This window comes from Tamandua tetradactyla, chromosome X (genome assembly GCF_023851605.1).
Source record: "Tamandua tetradactyla isolate mTamTet1 chromosome X, mTamTet1.pri, whole genome shotgun sequence".
Classification (NCBI taxonomy): domain Eukaryota; kingdom Metazoa; phylum Chordata; class Mammalia; order Pilosa; family Myrmecophagidae; genus Tamandua; species Tamandua tetradactyla.
This window is the reverse complement of record NC_135353.1, coordinates 92,944,410-92,960,452: the sequence shown is the minus strand read 5'-3', so window position 1 is coordinate 92,960,452 and position 16,043 is coordinate 92,944,410. Positions and strand designations below refer to the sequence as shown.

The window sequence follows — 16,043 nt, the reverse complement described above, 5'->3', positions numbered from 1 at the left end:
ATATCAGTAATGTTTGTACACACAAGCAATAACCTGACAGCCTGTTAGAGAAAAAATTCCATTCAAAAGAGCAACCAAAAGAATCACATGAAAATATGCTCAAAAGATGGCTAAGAGTTACATTTCCAAATATCTTTTCAAGATAGTTTAATATAATTTTTCTTTCTTTTTCAGAGCTCCTTCTTCCTTTGTGGCTACTCTTCTTTCTTCCTTTTTTTTTTCCGCAGGTGGAATTCACAAGGGTATAGATGTTTTTGATAAGTCTCCTTACAATGGGATGAATGTCTTGCTATAGTCTTCCAAGAAAGGCCCTTTTTTTAAAGTCACCTCTAAAGTCACATGGTCTTTGAACTATGTGGACCATTTTGCATTTGAGTGCTGATGCAAATTTAAACTTAACTAGCTCCATGGCATGCCACCCCATGAAATGTTGATTATGAAGGAAGAATACACTTCCTGTACAAATAGTTTCAGTTCGGGACTGAAAAGCTGGGATGAAACATCATTTTGTATAAATCACTAAAACCTGTAGCCAGTTAGCCGAGTTTCCTTGTTGACCTCACCATATGAACTGAGCTTGATGGTGTTAATTCAGACTCAAGAAATTATCTAAATCTTGGTTTGTATAGATTTGCAATCTACATGTGATATTAACTGAATCAGATAGCTTTTACAGTTTTAGTGTCTGTGCACAGGCAACCCACTCCCTTCCACCACACACATCCATTAGTTATTAAACCTGTAAGCTGGCATTGAAACATTACAACGTTTTGTAGAACCAACTTTTAAAACTTTTACAATGAAATATATGTTATTCTGAAGCAAAAAAAACACGGTAAAATTCTCATGGTTCTTGCTCTCTGCTATAGCAGCATTTGAGGGAGAATAGTTATCTGTTATAATTTGTAATAGATGAAAAACAAACCTCATTACAAATCCTTTCTTCTTTTAAAATCATAAACCATGTACCAAGTCTTTGGTTCAAATTATGTACCACACCACCAAGCCATCCAAACAATACGTCACTGGCTCACAGTATCATCATATACTTGTGCATATATCCCCATGATGAGGTGTGTGAATATATTTCAATAAAGTTGAAAATATGTTTTAAAAAATTGGGTAGCATAAGTTAAATTTAAATTGCATTCAACATTAGGTACACCCAAATCAATTCGCCAAGCCCTTGATCTTGAAGCTTCCTCTCAAAGTTTATGTATGTAGCAGAAAAGGTTCGTTATGTATAGGTATGACTAAGAGTCACTTATGGTGGACCTCTTCTTTTGCTCAGATGTGGTCTCTCACTCTCTCTAACCCCAACTCTGCAATTAAAATAATTGCCTTCCCCCCTATGTGGGACATGACATCTAGGGTGACAGTCTCCCTGACGGGGTGGGAGACGACTTCCAGAATGAGCCTGCCTTGGGCACCGTGGGATCAATAATGCCATCCTGACCATAAGGGAGAAAAGAAGTAAACCAAATAAGATATCAGTGGCTGAGAGAATTCAAACAGAGTTGAGAGGCTACTCTGGAGGTCACTCTTATGCAAGCTTCGGTTAGACATTGCTACCTATTATAAGTTACCAAACCCCAACCAAAAGCAATTCAGCCAATCCTAAAGAATACCTAGGGGAATAGGTAAAATTCTACAAAGGTTCTATACACTAGGGTAACTTTCCAGAACCCTACAACCTCCAGATGGGTCCCTGAACTAGATAAGCCCTGAAAACCAAAGGGGCCAATCTCTCCAGAACATCAGCTAGACCCATCTTCCTATTCCATATTACTGACGGTCCCTTACCACATGAAAAAGTTAGAATGGGTATAGCCCAAATACCCCTAAAGAGTGGGAGAAAGATCAAAGGTGAGGCTGGAGTTATACAGAGAAGGTAGGGTTTGACAGATAATATGAATGCTGAATCATTATATTGATATTTCTTTTAGTGTCCAGTATCTTAGAGCAGCTAGAAGTAGAAAGTTAAAATTGTGGAATTGTAACCCATATCAAACTCTGAAATCTGTTCTACAACTAATTGTGGCACTGTGCTTTGAAATTTATTGCTTTTTTGTATATATGTTATTTTTCACAAAAGCGGGGGAGTTGACTGTGATGATTAAAAAAAAATTTCCGTCTAGCTTCTAGTGTTCTAGAGCACCTAGAAAGGAAAATCTGAGATGAGGGGATGGTAGCCCATGACAAACTCAGGGATCTGTTCTGTAGCTACTTGTTGAAGAGTGCTTTGAAAATTATTGGGGTTTTTTTTCTTTGCTTTCTATATATGTTATATTATACAGTAAAAAAAGGTGGAAAATTTTAAATTGCATTCTACTAACTGATATGAATGTATTTCTGAAACCATAGCTACAATGAAATAAATTTTGAACATCATGAAAACAATAAAAGAATCAAGTATCTCAGAAAGAACGTAACTAGGGACATAAAGGACTTGTACACAGAAAATTACATAACATGGCTAAAAGAAATCAAAGAATATCTAAATAGGTGAAAAAACATTACCTGCTCATGGATAGGAAGGTTAAATGTAATTAAGATGTCAATTCTACCCAAATTGATCTACAGATTCAACACAGAACCTATCAAAATTCTAAACACCCTACTTTGAAGACTAGGAAAAGCTAGTTACCTAATTCATTTGGAAGGGAAAGAGACCCCAAATAGCTAAAGGCATCCTAAAAAAGAAGAACGAAGTGGGAGAATTAACACTCCCTCACTTTAAAACATATTATAAAGCCATAGTGGTCAAAACAGCATGATACTGGCACAAAGACAGAAGTACCGACTAATGGAATCAAATTAAGAACACAGAAATATACCACCAAAACTATGGTAAACTGATCTTTGACAAGGCCCCAAAAAACACTAAATTGGGACAAAATAATCTTTGCAATAAATGGGCATGTGAGAGCTGGATAAAAATAGCCAAAAGAATGAAAAGAGGACCCTTAACTTACAATGTATATAAAAATTAACTCTAAATATAAGAACCAATACTAAAAAGTTCCTAGAAGAAAATGTAAGGGAACATCTGCAAGACTTAGTAATAGGAGTTAGCATCCTAGACTTTACACTCAAAGCACAAGCAATAAAAGAAAAAATAGATAAAAGGGAACTCCTCAAAATCAAATTATTTTGTGCCTCAAAAGACTTTCTCAAAAAGGTGAAGAGGCAACCAACTTAATAGAAGAAAATATTTGCAAACCACACATTGGATAAAGGTTTCATATCCTCTATGCATAAAAAAATTAAACTACTCAACAACAAAAGAACAACCAACCTAATTACAAAATGTGCTAAAGATATGAACAGGCATTTTTCTGAAGAGCAAACACAGATGGCTAAAAAGCACATGAAGAAATGCTCATTTTCAATAGCTGTAAGGGAAATGCAGATAAACACTACAATGAGATATCACCTCACACCTATAAAAATGGCTGCTATTAAACAGGAAACTATAAATGTTGGAGAGGATGCGGAGAAATTGGGACATTTATGCACTACTAGTAGAAACATATAATAGAAAAGATGCTATGGAAGACAGTTTGGTGATTACTTATGAAACAAAATATCAAGTGACGCGGCAATACCACTACTAAGTATATACCCAGAAGAGCTAAAAGCAGGACACAAGCAGACATTTAGATACCAATGTTCATAGCAGCATTATTCACAATCACCAAAAGATAAGAATAAATCAAGTGCCCATCAACAGACGAGTGGATTAACAAAATGTGGCATATACATAACATGGAATATTATACAGCAGTAAGACAAAAAGATGTCCTGAAGCACATGACAAGATGGATAAGTCTTGACGATATAATGCTGACTAAAATAAGTAGACAGAAAAGGATAGAATCCTGTATGATTCAACTTTTATGACCATGCTAAAGGTAAAATCAGAGGTTTATAATACAGAATATACATGACCTCGAGAAACACAGAAGCTAGAGATGGGTGAACGGTTACCTAATGAGCAACCATTCAATATAAGGGAATACATAGAAGTGAAGGCAGTTCACTAGTGGGTCTATAAGCCACATTGCCATATTGAAGGTAAGCATGATTGAAAGGGATTGTACAGACCCATGTGTCCACTGATTAACACAACAAATATAAATAAGTTCTTGCATGAGCTACTTCAAAGGTATGAATTTTATATAAAGAGTGTATAAGTTCAGGGTATGGGGGGAATACTGCTATTATGTGCTATAGGCTGTGTGTAATGAAAAGATCAACAGTACCCCAGCAACACAAGGGATAAATAATAGGAGGAGAGACAAGAGTTATGGAGAGGTTTGGATTTTCTATTTAGTGAGGGTGTGTTTACTGTTTATCTTTCTTTTGGGAACAATTAAATTATCTAAAATTGAGTGTTGATGGACTATTGACTTTGGACATTATACATGGTGCTTAACGAATGGAGGTGGCTGAAGAATGCACTGACTGACAAGTATGCTGGCAAACGATGGTGCACACAAATGATCGACTATTGTACTGCTACAAAAAGGAACAAAGTTGTGAGGCATGCAACAAAGTGAATTAAACTATGGGACATTTGATGAGGCAAAATAAGCCAGAAACAAAAGAGTAACTACTGTATGGTCTCACTTAGAAAATACTTATAAGAAGACAAGGCTCTAGACTGTAAGCTCTTAGAGCAGTCACATTTAGTCCGGAGTAGTGACTGTTGTTTCTCAATTTTGAGAAACTGTTTTATATATGTATAACCTGTATTTAGAGAAAAGAATGAAACCTATCAGGTCAGGATTAAGGTATTTCACAATAGAAAGACTGTCTTATTTTTTAAAACCTCATCAATCTTTGAGACCAAAAGAAGAAAGGTTTATTTTGTCCAGAATTTAAATGTTCTGTAGCATATAATCTAACTCAAATCATCTGGACAGATTACTTAAACAATCCAGACACAGGGAGACCAGAATAAGAATGAGGGCCTTTAATCCTGTACAATGAATGTAATACCTGGATACAACCCAGAGTATATTAAGGAGGTAAACACAAACTATTGGCTAAGTCCCTTGAGGGATAGGGGAAAAAATATGGAACTATTAAACTTTACCACCAGGGAAACCCCGATACTGTGTCAAACATTAGAGATACCCAAATCAATAGGCCAAGCCCTTGATCTTGAGGCTTGCTCTTGTGAAGCTTATGTATATAGAAGAGTAGCTTAGCCTACTTATAATTATGCCTAAGAGTTACCTCTGGAAGACCTCTTCTGTTGCTCAGATGTGGCCTTTCTCTCTCTAAGCCCAGCTCTGCAAGTGAAATCATTGTCCTCCCCGCTATGTGGGACATGACATCCAGGGATGAAAGTCTCCCTTGTGATGTGGGAGATGACTCCCAGTGATGAGCCTGGCCCTGAAACCGTGGGGTCAATAATGCCATCCTGACCAAAAGGGGGTAAAGAAATGTTACAAATAAAGTATCAGTGGCAGAGAGAGTTCAAATAGAGTCGAGAGGCTACTCTGGAAGTTACTCTTACACAAGCTTAGATTCAGTTGTCAACTTGACCAGGTGAAGGTGCCTAGTTCTGTTGCTGTGGACATGAGCCAACAGTAAGTGAACCTCATCTGTTGCTGATTATATCTGCAGTCAGCTAGGAGGCGTGCCTGCTGCAGTGAATGATGTTTGACTTAATTGACAGGTGCTTGAATGAGAGCTCAACGTAGCACAGCCCAAGCAGTTCAGCATACCTCATCTCAGCACTCGCAGCTCAGCCCAGGCCTTTGGAGATGCAGAAAGTAATCACCCCGGGGAAAGTTGTTGGAACCCAGAGGTCTGGAGTAAAGGCCAGCAGAGACCATCCTGTGCCTTACCATGTAAGAAAGAACCTCAGTGGAAAGTTAGCTGCCTTTCCTCTGAAGAACTAACAAAATAAATCCCCTTTTATAAAATAATATTTTAAAATTTCAACTTAAGTGTGAGACTAAAGCAAAAAATGTTTATTTGGTACAAAATTTATATTTTGACTACTGCATTTCCTAATATATCTTTTGTAGATAGTTTGAGTGAACACCATAAGTACTTGGAATCTTGGGTAGGACATGAGATTTTGTTGGTTTGTCCAGAGTGATGCCTTGATGAATCCCAGAGTGATTTGATCAGTGACTGGAAAAGTATTTGCAAGCCCCCTTCAGGGAATGGTGACAGCGGGGAGAAATTCAACTTTCCCAAGTTGAATTCTTGATATTCTCACAAGCAGTGTAGACAACCAAAGCTATAGGCTGAGCCCCCAGTCTTGAGGTTTGTTCATATGAAACATAACCCCCACAAAGGATAGGTCAAGTCTACTTAAAATTTAGGCCTAAGAGTCACCCCCAAGAGAGCCTCTTTTGTTGCTCAGATGTGGCCTCTCTTCTCCAGCCAACACAACAAGCAAACTCACTGCCCTACCCCCATCTACGTGGCACATGGCTCCCAGGGGTGTGAACCTTCCTGGCAACGTGCGACAGACATCCTAGAATGAGCTGAGACTCAGCATCAAGGGATTAAGAAAACCTTCTCGACCAAAAGGGGGAAGAGTGAAATGAGACAAAGTGTCAATGGCTGAGAGATTCCAAACAGAGTCGAGAGGTTATCCTGGAGGCTATTCTTACGCATTAAGTAGATATCACCTTGTTGTCCAAAATGTAATGGAGAGGCTGGAGGGAACTGCCTGAAAATGTAGAGCTGTGTTCCAGGAGTCATGTTTCTTGATGATGACCGTATAATGATATAGCTTTCACAATGTGACTGTGTGATTGTGAAAACCTTGTGTCTGATGCTCCTTTTATCTACCTTGTCAACAGACGAATAGAACATATGGAATAAAAATAAATAATAGGGGGAACAAATGTTAAAATAAATTTAGTTTGAAATGTTAGTCATCAATGAAAGCAAGGGGTAAGGGGTATGGTATGTATAATCTATTTTTTTTCTGTTTTTGTTTTATTTCTTTTTCTGAATTGATGAATATGCAACTATGTGATGATATCGTGAATTACTGATTATATATGTAGAATGGAAAGATCATTAAAAAAAAAGTCAATCCATCTCTGGTGTGTTGCCTTCTGGCAGCTAGTAAACTAGAACAGTTACCTTTCACAAAAAAAAGAAAAAATAAGTCAACTGTGATAATAAATGCACAGCTATATGATGATATTCTACACCACTGATTATATACTTTGGATGACTATATGGTATGTGAATATATAATATGTATCAATTAAAAATAAATAATTAAAAATGAAAAAATATATTATCAGAAAACATCACAAATACACAGGCAAATATTCTCACAAAAATATTAGTGAACTGAGTCCAACAAAACATTAAAATATTATATACCATAATCAAGTGGGCTTTATTCACTATAACTACTAGCAGGGGCAACTAATTGGGGGCAAGAAATAAGTGTTAAGGGGTCATTTTGATTTGACAGTTAGTGATGCTGTATTTGCTGGTTCTTTGTCATCATATTCCAATGAAAACTGTCTAAAATTGAGAGTGCTGCTGATTGTACAACCAAACTAGGATACTGTAAGGCATGGTTTGTTTATTTTAAACATTATTCATGATGCCTAATAGATGGAGGGAGCTGAAGGGTACAATGATTCAGAAGCAGAATGGCTAACTGAAATACATTTATATGATGGAATATGATATAGCTACAAAAAGGAAAAACGTCAAAAGGCACACAGCAAACTGAATAAATCCTGGAGACAATGTGTTGTGCAAAACAGACCTGAAACAAAAGAATTAATTATGCTAAACTCTCTCTTAGTAAGGACTTTTTAAAGAAAATGGGAGCCTAGATTATAAGCCCTTATAGTAGCCACACTTAGCCTGAAGTTGTACATGTGCTTCTAGATTCTGAGACACTGAGCTATATGTATCAACTGATATTTCCCCGGAACTTTGAGTCCAACAGCACATTAAAAGAATTATACACCATAACCAAGTGGGATTTATTTCAGGAATCTAAACTGGTTCAATATAAGGAAATCAATTAATTTAATAAAAAAGTAAAAAAGATCACCTCAATTGACCAAAAAAAAAAAAAAAGGCATGGGACAAAATCCAGCACCTATTCTTAATAAAAGTGTTCATAAAACTAGACATAGAAAGAAAGTTCCTCAACATCATATACGGCATATATGAAAAACCCACAGGTAACATCATTCTCAATGGTGAAAGACAAAGTTTTCCCACTAATCTCAAAAGCAAGACAAGGTTGCCAGTGTCACAACCTTTATTCAGCATTGTATTTTAAGTTTTAGCCAAAGCAATTACGCAAGGAGAAAACAAAGTAAAAGACATCCAAATTAGAAAGGAATGAGTGGAATATTGCTTATTTGCAGATGACCTGTTCCTATAAATAGATATTTCTGAAAAGTCCATAATATACGTAACATGGCTAATTAATAAACTCAGCAAAGTGAGGATTTATCTTCCCAGACTTCATCAGTATAATACAACCAACATCTTAACATTAAATACTGAGTTACCATATGACCTGAAAACCTGACTTCTGGGCATATATAGCACAGCTATATGTAAAAACACTTAAAGTAACCAAAAAAAAGAGATCAGGCATCAATTACCATTTAAAACGAAGCCAATCTGGCGTGATCTAAGGTAAACTAGAATACAGGGTAAAAGATGATAGTTGTTACATTTCTGGCAGTGATGACCTCCACATGAGAACATGCCTCTATCAAAGGAACGCCTTCATTCCTCTCCAGAAGAGGAGACGAGGAAACACAAGAAGAAGCATCTGGTGCAGAGCCACAATTCCTACTTCATGGATCTGAAATGCCCAGGGTGCTATAAAATCACCATGGTCTTTAGCCATGCATAGACAGTAGTTTTGTGCGTTGGCTGTTCCACTGTTCTCTGCTAGTCTACTGAAGGAAACGTAAGGCTTAAGGATGCTCCTTCAAAGGAAGCAGTACTAAAAGCATCGTGAAGCAAGATGAGTGGGGCACCATCTCAACAAACATTTTGGATCCAAAAAAAAGATGATAGTGTATATACTCGACCTTAACCTACTGTATGAGACCAATGGCAGAGAGGCATATTATGTCTAGAACCTAAATTTTCTATAACACATAATCTAAATCAACCTGCCTGGTTAGCTCATTTAAACAACATAACCCCTTACAGGCCAGAACAGGAACAAGGCCTTGTGTGTCTGTTTAGTTTAATACAATACCAGGATATATCTCAAACTATATTGAGCTGATGGTTAAAAACTACTGGTAATGTAGGAGACCTGGGTTCAATTCCCAACCTATGCACTTCCCCAAAAAACGAGCAAACAAACAAAAATTCAACAAATAGTGCTGCAACAATTGGATACTGACATGGAAAAAGACATGGAAAAAGAATGAAATGTGACCCCTGCCATATAGCATACCAAAAAACCAAAAAATTATTGGTAGAGTCCCTTGAAGGTCCAAAAGCAAAAAAAGCAAAACAGACAAACAAGCAATATATATATATATATATATATATATATATATATATATATATTTGGATCTATTAAACTTTCCCATCTGGGAAACCCCAGGTACCTCTTAACCATTGGGGACTCCCAAGAAAATAGGCCAAACCCTAGATTTTGAGGCTTGCCCATATAAGATTTGTTTCTGTAGGGAAGAAGCTAAGACTACCCATAACAAGGCCTAAGAGTTGCTTCCAGAAAGCCTCTTTGTTGCTCAGATGTGGCCTCTCTCTCTCTCTATTAACCCAACTGTGCAAGGATAATTGTTACCCTTCCTCCTATATGGGACTTGACATTCAGGAGTGAAAATCTCCCTAACAATGTGGGGCATGGATCCCAGAGAAGATTCTGGCCCTGGCACCCTGGGATCAACAACACCCTCCAGACCAAAAAGAGAAGTGTAATGAAATAAGGCATCGGTGGCCAACAGAGATCAAATGGAGTTAAGAGGCTATTCTGGAGGTTACTCTTATGCAAGTTTCAATCAGATAGTGCTAACTGCCATGCTCTGCTAAAATCCTACCAAAGTCACTCCTGCTGACTTTTAAGAACATGTAGGGCTCAAACTGAGACTCTATAAAGGTTTCATACACTAAGTTTGCTCTCCTGGAACCTATAATTCCTGATGGTTTCTAGGTCAGATAAATCCTGAAACTTAGAGGAACCAGCCTCTCCAAGACAATCAATTAATTATATTCCCTTATCCTTTATTGTGGACACCACTTCTCAACATGAAAAAGTCAGATGAGACATTGCCCAATGATCCCTACTGATTGAGAAAAGTATCAAAGGAGAAGAAGCGTGTATAACAGAGAAAATAGGATTTAACAAACAAGTTTGACAGCTGAATCACAATTTTAATATTCCTTCTCACTTCCAATGTTTCGGAGCAGTTAGAAGGAAATCTCTGAGAGAGGGATGTGATGATAAAAAAATATTTAAGCCTTCTAGCCTCCTATACTCTGGAGCAGCTAGAAGGAAAAATATGAAAGAGAAACTGGGATGTGTTCTGTTACTGACTGTCAAAGTTTCCTTTGAAAATTATTGCTTTTTTCTTTCTTTGCTTTGTTATATATGCTATATTTTACAGTTTAAAAAGTTAAAAAAAAATCTAAACAAAGGCTTACCATATAATCCAGTAATTACACTCATAGGTATTTACCCAAAGGCAGTGAAAGTTTTGTCTACACAAAACCCTGCACATGAATATCATAGTAGCTCTATTTATAATAGCCAATAATTGGAAGAAACCAAGATTCCCTTGAGTGGGTGAATGGTTAAACTGTGACACATTCATACAACGGAATATTATTCAGCAATAAAAGAAGAGAGAGAACTTTAAACTTTAAATGAACATTGTTTCATGAAAGAAATCAGTCTGAAAATATTACACCATTTTAACTATCTGACATTCTGAAAACGGCAAAACTACAGAGACATAAAAAATCAGTAGTTTCCATGGCTTAGATGTAGATATAAGTAAGTGTAGCACAGGGCATTTTGGGGGCAGTGAAATTATTCTGTACGAATATTATAATGGTGGATACATTACATAATGCATTTGTCAAAATCCATAAAAATGAACAACATAAAGAATGAACCTTAACCACAACATAGCACTGCAGAACACAGTGAACCCTCTTATAAACGATGGACTATAGTGAATAGTAAAATTTTAAGAAGGTTCTTTCATTAATTGTAACAAATATACCAGACTAATGCAAGGTATTAATAACTGTAACAAACATACCACACTAATACAAAGTATTAATGAAAGAAAGGGTGGTGTATGAGAACTCTGCATGCTGTGTATTTTAGTCATGACTTTTCTGTAAAGCTGAAAGTCTTCTAATAAAGAAAGAAGAGAGAAAAAAAGAATGAACCTTAACATACAGTTTTAGTTATTAATAATGGATCACTATTGGTTCATCAACTATAATAAATGTACCAAACTAATGCAAGATGTTACTAATAGGAAAAACTGTGGGGGGGGTGGGGAGCAGGGAGGGGAGTAGGGTATTAAACTGTGTACTTTCTGTATGATTTGTCTGTAAACCTAAAATTCCTCTGAAAATAAAATCTATCATCACAGAATAGAAACATCATTATTTAAGAGAGCAACAAGACGCAATATAACATGTAGCTAAACATTCTTAAAGACAAACTTTTTTTTTTCCAACTTTTTCTTTGTATAGTATAACATGTATACAAAGCAAAGAAATAAAAAAGCAATAGTTTTCAAAGCACTCTTCAACAAGTAGTTACAGGACAGATCTCAGTTTGTCATGGGCTACCATACGATCCTCTCACATTTTTCCTTTTAGCTGCTCCAGAATATAGGAGGCTAGAGGGCTTAAATATTTTTTTAATCATCATAATCGACTTTTTTTCTTCTGTTTTGGTGAAAAATAACATATATACAAAAAAAACTATAAATTTGGGCAGGCCACGGACGGTGGCTCAGCAGGCAAGAATGCTCGCCTGCCATGCCAGAAGACCCGGGTTCAATTCCCAGTGCCTGCCCATGTAAAATAAAATATATACACACACACATATATATACAAATTTCCAAGCATACCACCACAATCAGTTGTAGAACATATTTCAGACTTTGACATGGGTTACAATTTCACAATTTAAGGTTTCTACTTCTAGCTGCTCTAAGATACTGGAAACTAAAAGATATCAATTTAATGATTAAGCATTCATGTTCATCTGTTAAGTCCTATCTTCTATGTATAATTCCACCACCACCTTTGATCTTTCCATACCTCTCATTGGGGTTGTTTGGGTTATGACAATTCTAAATTTTTTATATTGGAAGGGTCTGTCACTAATATGGGGTAGGGAGATGGAACTATTTGATGTTCTGGAGAGGTTGGGCTAGGTTTCAGGACTTATCTGGACCAGGGACCCAACTGGAGGTTGTAGGTTTCTGAAAAGTTACTCTAACGCATTGAAACCTTGTGGAATCTTACATATTGCCTTAGGTGTTCTTTAGGATTGGTTGGAATGGTCCTGGTTGGGGATTGGCAAGGACCAACTCTTTTTAAGTCACCATGTTTGTGAGAAAATGAGGAAATTCTGAATATTAACCAGATATTTTTATAATATTTTGAAGTTACTGTTAAACTTTAAGGGTTATTATGATATTGTAGTAAAAGTTTAATAGGTCTTTATGTTTTAACAATACATTCTAGATTGTTTATGAATATCATATGATACATTATCATATGATACCTGGGATTTGCTCCAAAATAATCTAAAAGAAAGGGAATAGATGAAACAAAACTGGGTATGTGTTGAAAGCAGTTACACCTGGGTTTTGGGTACACAGAAGTTTATTGTACAGTTCTCTCCATCTGTTGACATGTTTGAAAATTTGTACAATAAAAAGTTCATTAAAATACTGAATCCGGGCAGGCCACAGTGGCTCAGCAGGCAGAGTTCTCACCTGCCATGCTGCAGATCCAGGTTCAATTCCTAGTACCTGCCCATGCAAAAATAAATTAATTAATTAAATTAAATTTAAAAAATAATAATAATACTGAATCCATGAAAAAAAAAACTGAATCCTGTAAGGATATAAGTAATAATTTAAAAACATCTTTCTACCCAAAATCACAATCATAGTATTACTTTGGTAGCAATTTCAGAATCTCAACTCTTTCCATATACCTACTTATATTAATACAGCCTAATGTGGATTTTTATGATGAATAAAATAGTACAGAGAAAATCTCCTGTAACTAGAAATTTGTGGTTAAAGACTCTCTTGATATACTGAAATATATCCATTTTAATTACGAAAGGTATATACCAAATAAGTGAAATCAAATAAAAATATATTGGTTACCTCTCTCAATTTCTCTCTCTCGCGCTCTCTCTCAGCAATACGTTTTCGTCTTTCTTCCTCTTCCTTAAGAGCATTTTGTGTTTCTGTTCTTAATTTATCATCTTTAAGAATCTTTCGAATTTTCTTTCTGCCTTTTCCAGGAGACTTCGAATCATCATTTTCATCTTCTTCTTCGTCCTCTTCTTCATCTTCTTCTTTGTCTTTGTCTTCTTCTTCTTCTTCAGAATTACTCTATATGATTCAAATGATTAGAGGTAAACAGTTCAAGCTTGTCTAACTTTCTCCATTTCATATTCAATTAATTAATGCATCAAGCAAGGTGGACGTAAACATGGTGAAAAGCTTCAGAATTATATTTAGCAAACAAGAAAAATACTGATAGAATCAAACATAATAGAGAGAACTTCAACTTTAGGTAACTTTACCTACATACAAGATACTCAAACTGGCTAACTTCATTGATGGGGGAAATTATTTCCATATATGACAATCTTCAGGAGAAAGTATTTTAGGTTTCAGAAAATAGAACACTTCCCATAAATTCTACGGCCCTGAGAATGTAAAACAATAAATTAAGATGGCTTAAATTCCATAACTTGTTAAGGGAATGAAAAAGACTGATACGATGTTAAGTAAATATTTCTGCATATTTGTACATTTAATAACCAATCTTCTACAAGTGTAAAATGTAAATGAACCAGAAGAATGCAATTAATGAATGACAGGCGATAACTCTAACATATTTACATATTCTACTGTACCATTTATAATTAAAATACATTGTAAATGTTACTATTACCTTGTTTTCACTGGATGAATCTTCCTGAACTTTAATGCGTCGCCTTTTCTTTTTTTGTTTATAACTCCGCTGATTTTCTTCCAACTCTGCTTTCTTTGCTGACCTGAAAAAATATTTTAATGATAAAGAAAATACTTCATGATGAGTTTCCTTACATGAATTATGCACTAAACTGCTCTAGAGCAGGCCACTGTGGCTCAGAAGGCAGAATTCTCGCCTGCCATGCCAGAGACCCAGGTTCGATTCCCGGTGCTTGTCCGTGCAAAAAAAAAAACTGCTCTACTTTTGAGTGCAAAAGGAAGAAGAAAAAAAGCAAAACATTTCAGTAGGTTTGAAAGAGTCCAACAGAAGCCTAACCCTTAATTCTTTTCCACTGATCAATATTTTCAGTTATTCAAAAGTTTATCATACAAGCTGGAAGAACTTATTTTAAGGCCCGCTTAAAATTTCTTCCAGTCAAAAATAAAAATAGCTAATAATACACAGAAAATATTCACAATCACTAATAACAAGCAATATACAAAAGTTGGATATCATTTTCTTCAAAACAGATCACAGAGATTTAAAAGAACAATAACAATTATTGTTAAGTAAAGTATTTCTGAACTTTGAAATAGTATACAGAGCTACAGTAATCAAGAAATTTTGGTACAGGGCATAAAGATAGACATACAGATCAACAGAAGAAAATTTAGAGTCCAGAAATAAAACTTTACATTTATTGTCAATTGATTTTCCACAATGGTGGGAAGACAACACCAGGGGGAAAGAACAGCCCTCATAAAAAATGGTGCTGGGACAACTTGACATACACATGCAAAAGAATAAAGTTGGACCCCTACATGACATCATATACAAAAAATAACTCCTAATAGATAACCCTAAATATAAGAGTTAAAACTATGAAACTCTTAGAAGAGAACAAAGGTGGGAATCTTTGTTATTACTGCATTAGACAACGGTTTTATAGTATGACATCAAGAGGATACCTACCAACTGAAGAAAAAAATAGATATATTACACTTCACGAAAATTAAAAACATTTTTGCAAAGAACCCTAACAAAAAAGTTAAAAGACAAACCACAGAGAATATCTGAAAATCATATACTTGATAAAAGAACAGTAGCCAATATATATATGGAACTCATACAAATCAACAATAAAAAGAAAAATCACCCAATTAAAAATTAGGCAAAGGATTTGATTAGAGATTTCTCCAAAGAATACAAACGACTAATAACCACATGCAAAGATGCTCAACATCATTATTCATTAGGGAAATGTAAATCAAAACCAATGTGATACCATTTCATACTCACTAAGATGGCTATAATAACAAAGACTGACAATAACAAGTGGTGGTGAGGATGGGAAGAAATTGAAAACCTCAAAAATTGTTGAAAGGAATGTAAAATGGAGCAACCACTGTGGGAAACAGTTTGGCATTTCTTTTAAAAGTTATACATAGAATTAACATATGATCCAGCAATTCCACTCCTATATTTCCAAGTGAAAATATATGTCCACACAAAAACTAGTACATGAATCATGACTATTCACAGCAGAATTATTCATGATAGCCAAAAAGTAGAAACAACCCAAATGTCCCATCCATCAACAGATGATATGGTGTTCACAATGTGGTATACATGCATACATTTGAGTATCATTCAACCATAAAGACAAATGAAGTACTGGTGCATGCTACAACATATGAATCTTAAAACATTATGCTAAATGAAAGAATCCAATTATACAAAACCACTTATTATATGATTCCATTTATATAAAATATCCAGAATAGGCAAATTCATAGTGATAGGAAGCAGATCAGTGGTTGCCAGGCAATAAGCAGGGA

At 35.6% G+C, this 16,043-nt stretch overlaps 1 protein-coding gene across 6 annotated transcripts in view; it reads right to left on the bottom strand.

Moving 5' to 3' along the window:
• The window catches only part of ATRX (ATRX chromatin remodeler), a 423,319-nt gene that overhangs the window by 214,717 nt on the left and 192,559 nt on the right, over positions 1–16,043 (bottom strand). For all 6 annotated transcript variants that reach the window (XM_077145058.1, XM_077145060.1, XM_077145061.1 and 3 more), the window contains 2 exons: positions 14,185–14,287; positions 13,386–13,616 (listed from right to left, as the gene is read on the bottom strand). In XM_077145058.1, coding sequence (XP_077001173.1) covers positions 13,386–13,616; positions 14,185–14,287 — 334 coding nt within the window. The remainder of the gene's footprint in view (positions 1–13,385; positions 13,617–14,184; positions 14,288–16,043) is intronic.